Source organism: Gymnoscopelus microlampas (genome assembly GCF_963454915.1).
Source record: "Gymnoscopelus microlampas genome assembly, chromosome: 2".
Lineage (NCBI taxonomy): Eukaryota > Metazoa > Chordata > Actinopteri > Myctophiformes > Myctophidae > Gymnoscopelus > Gymnoscopelus microlampas.
The window spans coordinates 2,696,701-2,704,200 of record NC_139939.1 but is presented as its reverse complement, the minus strand read 5'-3'; the positions used below and the strand labels follow the sequence as shown (position 1 = coordinate 2,704,200).

The 7,500-nt window shown below is 43.1% G+C and overlaps 1 protein-coding gene across 1 annotated transcript in view; it reads left to right on the top strand.

Moving 5' to 3' along the window:
- The window catches only part of LOC311063813 (glycine receptor subunit alpha-3-like), a gene marked incomplete at both ends in the record, with an annotated part of 141,636 nt that overhangs the window by 124,742 nt on the left and 9,394 nt on the right, over positions 1-7,500 (top strand). The window contains 3 exons of the mRNA XM_084083424.1: positions 748-851; positions 2,030-2,140; positions 5,587-5,736. Coding sequence (XP_083939550.1) covers positions 748-851; positions 2,030-2,140; positions 5,587-5,736 — 365 coding nt within the window. The remainder of the gene's footprint in view (positions 1-747; positions 852-2,029; positions 2,141-5,586; positions 5,737-7,500) is intronic.

The window sequence follows — 7,500 nt, the reverse complement described above, 5'->3', positions numbered from 1 at the left end:
GGAACCAAATGGACCCTTACGGGTGCATTTGGTTCCATTTGTACACTCTCAGAGTTACACACCTGTAAGGGGCCATTTGGAAGCCCATGAGGGTCCCTGGACCCCAACTGTAGACCCACTGGTGTAACAGAGTGTTTCCAGTGGGCCAACATGCACAATATCAGCACCCTGACTCTGTTTGACCGGAATGGAACAGAGCCTTCATTAGTATCATTGGTAACACCTGTGAATGTCTTCATAATATGGCTGCTGTGAATAGAGCCTATCCTCACCAAACATATGGCACAGATGCTGTTCAGGAGTCTGCCATGACAACAGTCAAAACCCTAAATTGCACTCATACGGGTCACTACAGCAGTGTTACAACAGTGTCGTAACAATTTCAAATGGCCATAACTCGGCGACCATTGCTCTGATCAGCGCAATATACAGTAGGATTGGATTTGAGTAGCGGCCTGCAAGTAAATGGCCGACGCATTCTCACTCTCAAGCGGGCCGTCACCCTTTTACGTCTTGGGTGTTGAGAACGGCACTTCCGCATTCCAAGAGTGCGGAAGTTATCGGGGCAGCGTCAGATGACGCAAAGGGGAATTCTTCGATCACTGACATGAAAATCTCTCTGTCTGCCTGTCTGTCTCTCTGTCCATCCATCCGTGTGCGTGTGCGTGTGCACGTGCGTTTGTGTGTGTGTGTGTGTGTGTGTGTGTGTGTGTGTGTGTGTGTGTGTGTGTGTGCGTGCGCGTGCAGGTAAATTCACCTGCATCGAGGTGCGGTTCCACCTGGAGCGTCAGATGGGATACTACCTGATCCAGATGTACATCCCATCTCTGCTCATCGTCATCCTGTCCTGGGTGGGTAGCCCCGTCTACAGTTAGACATACTCTACTATATCTATATATTCTAGTATAGTTTTATAAAGCTATATTATATGGTATGTCCGGCTCCTGTGATAACTTTAACCCATTAAGACCTGCATTCAACAAATGCCTTCTAAATCAGTGGTTCTCAAACTTTTATGTGCCAAGGACCCGCAAAATGTAATTGGCTGCTTTTATTGTTGTCTCCGCCAGGCCGGAAGCGTGGCCGAAACTATGTTTTTCTCCCTGTCTGTGTGTGTGTGTGTCTGTGTGTGTGTGTGTGTCCGTGTGTCCGTGTGTGTGTGTGTGCTAATCTCAGGCACTGTTGGCTTGATCGCAGTGAAACTGTGCACGCACACTCCGTGGATGCCAGAGCAGAACCTCTGCAGAACCTCTGCAAGGCCGTTTTTTCGCATCAACCTGTTATAGCCACCACCAGGAGGCCGATTTTTGCAAAAGAAAAACAGATTTTGTCCAAACATCACGCAAATCGCTAATCTCAGGCACCGTAGGCTTGATTGCAGAGAAACTGTGCACACACACTCCCTGGATGCCAGAGCAGAACCTCTGCCCCAATGTTTTCACATGGGCCTTTTATAGCGCCACCGGCCGATTTGTGCAAAGCGTTTTATTTTTTTACAGTACTGCAAATCGGTACACAGTATCTCTATAGTCATTAAATGAAACGGGTCTTAGATTTTTCATATTCCATCCTGATTCGCTAAAATTGGCTTCTAAAGTTTGCAAGAGTGCTCCGTTTTGAACAAAATCATGAACACAGCACGCAATATCCGTGAAATTTTGCACACACATTCCCATTAGGCCGAGGAAGAAATGGCATTTGAAAATGTTCAAATCAGCTTCATGGTGGCGCTATAACAGGCCGATTCATGTTTTTACCTGCTGCACCGATCTGTGTAAAACGTTGTATGCACACTCCCTAGAGGTCAAGGAAAAACCTTTGCCCTGCATTTTTCACATCTGCCTTTTATAGCGCCACCAGGAGGCCAACTTATGTAAAACACATTTTTTGATATTAAGCCTTCAGATTTTATCCAACTTTCATGCAAATCGGTACACATGATCCCTATAGTCATGTGATCAAGACGGATCTGTTTGATTTTTCATATTCCATCCTGATTGGCTAAGATTGTCATTTCGTGGTGTTACAGGTATCTTTCTGGATCAACATGGACGCTGCTCCCGCCAGGGTGGCCCTGGGCATCACGACCGTGCTCACCATGACGACGCAGAGCTCGGGGTCCAGGACCTCTCTACCTAAGGTACGCAGGAAGTGGTGACCCTTGACCTGGACCGAAGCAGGATGTCAGTACAGCGGCTGCCTTAGTCTCACTTTGCCTGCTGTTACCGTAGTCCAGTTTTACAATAATAATGCACCAACCTTCTGGAGACCAGCGGTGGAAAGTAACTAAGTACATTTACTTAAGTACTGTACTTAAGTAAAATTTTGAGGTATTTGTACTTTACTTGAGTATTTCCAACTTCCATTACTTTTACTTCTACTCCACTACATCTCAGAGACAAATATTTTACTTTTACTCCACTACAATGTTTTGAAAACTTTAGCTAATAGTTTCAGATATAAATTATGATATTATAAAACATACATTAACCACTTTAGCCCTATTTTATACATAGGCTATTTTTTATATTTTAGTACTTTTACTTTTGGTACTTTAAGTACATTTTGATACCAATACTTTTGTACTTTTACTCAAGTATTTTTTTTTTCTGGACTTTTGCTGGTAACAGATTATTTCTATATTGCAGTATTGGTACTTTTACTTAAGTAAAACATTTGAGTACTTTTTCCACCACTGCTGGAGACAGTACGAGCAAAATCTAACATTATGTATCGTCTCTGTCGGGTGGAAACCTCCAAATGTCCAAACCCCAAACTGTTCAAAAATATTTAAAAAAAAGCAGCAGATCCACAAGTAGATCTGCTGCTATTGATGCTTGTGTGTGATGCTGTAATATCAATTAAGGTCATTACACACCGGCGATTATGCGAATATACGCAAAATTCGGACTCGTTACGAACAATTAAAAGACGCTTTTTCGCTCCGTGGAAGCTTGCATTGACTTTATAAGGTTTTTTGTTTTTTTTAAAGTATTATTCGCATGGAAAAATCGCCCCCGGTGTGTAAGGAGCTTTAGGCCATTCATTTTTCAAAAAAAAAAACACACAAAGTTGTATATACCATCTGCACAGTGTGGACCCTACTCGGCTCCTATCTTAAAATGTTTTGTGCCAGGGACCCCCAGAAGAGCAGACTTGTGTTAAACGATTCTAAATAATAAAAACATTTTCCTAAAATGTTCAATATTTTGCAAATATATTTTAAAAAAAATCAGATGTACATCTTCGCTGAAACTAGCCGATCAAGTTTACAACTCGACCGTGAAGCTTTTAGATCTGTCTATACTTCCCCCATAACGCTGCGCGCCGGGACATGCAAAAAAAAACACTTTGCAACTACTTTCGCCTGCGCACTTCACCGGGTATGGATTAACATACTCTACCATACAGATGTATAATACATGTATACATCTTATTCCATTGAGACCTGGAACGCATCATTTTTTGATTTGAGCTAAAAAAGCATTATTTTACACTTTGGCTATTCAAAAATAGCAGATCTACAAGCTCATAGCGCGGCACCGAGTACCGCGCTATGAGCTCGTAGATCTGCTATTTTTGAGAAATCGAGAAAATGTGCGCAAATTAATATATGTATATTCTTTTAAAGCGAACATGTTTTTAACTCAAATCTTTCCTTCTGGGGGGTCCCTGGAACAAAATATTTTTAGATGGGGGTCGGCGGCCCAAATACATATCATTTTGGGGGTCCTTGACATGAAAAAGACAAACATCTGATGTAGAAACATGCGTTTTTCAGAAAACTGTTAGGATTTAGAAGACATTAAGAATCGGGCCTCAGGTCTTAATGGGTTAATCATAAAAAAGTGACATAGTGGGGCTTTAAGTGTTAGCTAACTCTTTAATGAGATTGGAGGGTGACTGACTGCCGTGACTGTGTGCCTGAACTATCGCAAGGCTCCCTATGTGTTCCGCTCCACCAGATAGGCCGATGGCTTTTAAGAGTGTGAGATAGATAGATTATCCTTTACATTATGCACGCGGCGTGTGTGTGTGTGTGTGTGTGTGTGTGTGTGTGTGTGTGTGTGTGTGTGTGTGTGTGTGTGTGTGTGTGTGTGTGTGTGTGTGTGTGTGTGTGTGTGTGTGTGTGTGAGAGAGAGAGAGAGAGAGAGCCCCACAGTCTTGATGTCGTGTCTGGTATGCATGAGAGACAATCGGACATGAAACACTTTTGTTACGCAACACTCATTATCAAGTCTCTCTCTCTCTCTCTCTCTCTCTCTCTCTCTCTCTCTCTCTCTCTCTCTCTCTCTCTCTCTCTCTCTCTCTCTCTCTCTCTGCATTCTCTCTCTCCCATCGCCAGTGAATGCATGCAATATACTGTATTTACGGTGGGTGTGTGTGTGTGTGTGTGTGTGTGTGTGTGTGTGTGTGTGTGTGTGTGTGTGTGTGTGTGTGTGTGTGAGAGGTACTATAAGCACATGGGGTTAATCTTCTCTCTCTATGTGATGAGGTGGTTGCTTTATCTTTCCTGCTGTGTTTATTTTTTTTATTTTTATTTTTTTTATCCCATGATTTTGTAACCCTTACTTTTTCACCCGGTGCCAATTTTCTAAGTGATCCTGGGCACTACACTCCCCTCGGCAGCCTAGGGAGGCTTTCCTGCTGTGTTTTTAACGTCTCCTGTAGACATTGTTGTGTGCCGGTGGCGGTGCGATGCGCTGTGAGCTTGTACATCGGTTATTTTGGGTGTGTGGCACGACGCAGAACCACGTAATAAACCAAACGTGACATTCTACCGCAGAATAACCTTTTCACCACATTAAACACTCTTTAGTGTGAATTAGTCAGTGGTGGAAAAAGTACATTTTTTCCCCTAAGTAAAAGTACCAATACTGCAATGTAGAAATACTCTGTTACAAGTAAAATAATTAAAAATGTGCTTGAGTAAAAGTACAAAAGTCTTGGCATCAAAATGTAGTTAAAGTACCAAAAGTAAAAGTACTGATTATGCAGAATGTCCCATTTCAAGTCTTCAAATGTATACATATCTTTTGAAAATAGAGGCGACGCATTGTGAGCTTGTAGATCGGCTATTTTCGAATGTCCGAAATGTATATAGGGCTGAAGTGGTTGATGTATGTTTTGTAATAATAATCTAAATCTACAACGTAACTAGTAACTAAAATTTTCAAATAATTGTAGTGGAGCAAAAGTACAATATTTGTCTCTGAGATGTAGTGGAGTAGAAGTAAAAGTATTGGAAATTGGAAATACTCAAGTAAAGTACAAATACCTCAAAATGGTACAAAATGGTACTGCCCGACAACAACGGTATCAGCTTGTTAGCGCAGATGCGTTCGCTAGTGTTTCCCAACACTGAGAGTTCGTTGTGAACATGTAAATAAAAACACACACACGTCAAACTGCATGCAGAATGATTTGTATTGTATTTTTTATTTTTTTAATCATTTGTGTATATGGACTCTTTACCCATCCTCAACGTGTGTGTGTGTGTGTGTGTGTGTGTGTGTGTGTGTGTGTGTGTGTGTGTGTGTGTGTGTGTGTGTGCGTGCGTGCGTGCGTGCCTGTGTGTGTGTGTAGGTGTCCTATGTGAAGGCGATAGACATCTGGATGGCGGTGTGTCTTCTGTTTGTGTTCTCTGCGCTGTTGGAGTACGCTGCTGTTAACTTTGTCTCCCGGCAACACAAAGAGCTGCTGCGATTCCGGCGACCTCGCAGGAGCAGGAACAAGGTATACCATCTACCATGCACGCACGCAAGGTATGCAATCTACCATGCACGCACGCAAGGTATGCAATCTACCATGCACACACACAACGTATGCAATCAATCTACCATGCACACACACAACGTATGCAATCAATCTACCATGCACGCACGCAAGGTAGGCTATACAATCTACCATGCACGCACGCAAGGTATGCAATCTACCATGCACGCATGCAAGGTATGCAATCTACCATGCACGCACGCAAGGTATACAATCTACCATGCACGCATGCAAGGTAGGCTATACAATATACCATGCACGCACGCAAGGTATATGCAATCTACCATGCACGCACGCGAGGTATGCAATCTACCATGCACGCACGCAAGGTATATGCAATCTACCATGCACGCACGTGAGGTATGCAATCTACCATGCACGCACGCAAGGTATGCAATCTACCATGCACGCACGCAAGGTATGCAATCTACCATGCACGCATGCAAGGTATGCAATCTACCATGCACGCACGCAAGGTAGGCTATACAATCTACCATCCACGCACGCAAGGTATGCAATCTACCATGCACGCACGCAAGGTATAGACAAATCCACAGAGGCGCTGCCTGTAGGCAGCCAGAGCTGCGGTGTCAACGCTTCTACACCGCAACACCGCAGCAATGGCCGCCTACAGGCAGCGCCTCTGTGGATTCGTCTATACATTTTACCATGCACGCACACAAGGTATACAATCTACCATGCACGCAAGGTAGCAATCTACCATGCATGCACGCACAATAACCATTTCCATATACAAAAAGATATCACATACACTACCTTTAACCACTTAAAAACAGACATTGTTCAAGTTAAAGTGTTTAAACTGATTGTGATGCTATATTGACACATTTAGCTGGGGACCCCCTTTTTGAGAACCACTGTTATTAACAATATCAGTTATTCCCTCCTCAACGCCCACAATAAAACCGATTTGTACTGCTGGTTATTAGGGTTGTCCGATATTGGCTTTTTTACCGATAACCGATATACCGATATTGTCCAACTCTTAATTACCGATACCGATATCAACCGATACCGATATATGCGGGGATTATTGTGATTAGGGTAAGCTCAAATTTCATATCACACACACCATATACAGTAAGAACTCCTGTAACTTATTTATAAAGCAAAAAAAACGATACCGATATTTTCCCGATATCAATTTTTATGCTAATATCGGCCGATAATATCGGGAGGCCGATAATATCGGACATCCCTACTGGTTATTCTTCCTCTGGAGAAGACAGTGTGGAGCTGCTATATTCTTTATCTTCAGTCCTTCAAGCCAGGCAACTATTCCACAATCTTCAAATGCATAGAACCATGCCTCCTGAAAGCCACAACGTTGTCATCAGCTTGTCTTTTCCGTTCACGAAAATATTTTTTTTAAATATATTTAAAATATATAACCAGCAACCCATATATGCTTCGCCTAGTCTGATTTAGGGTATGCACATTGGAAGGAGAAAAAAATCACACCCAGTGTGAAGAGAGTGGTGCCTCTGAATTAGTGTGACTGGTTGCATCCTTGTGTTGCAATCAGCTGCAGCTGTTGAGGCCGTGCTCAAACGGACGGACGGACGGACGGACGGACGGACGGACGGACCCACACACGGTCAAGTGTAGGAGTGGCTGGCACCACTGAAAAATAGCCTGTTCAAAGGCCAGACGCATGGGCAATATTTGTTTGAAGGTGTGCGGCGGAAACGCAAATGCACAAAC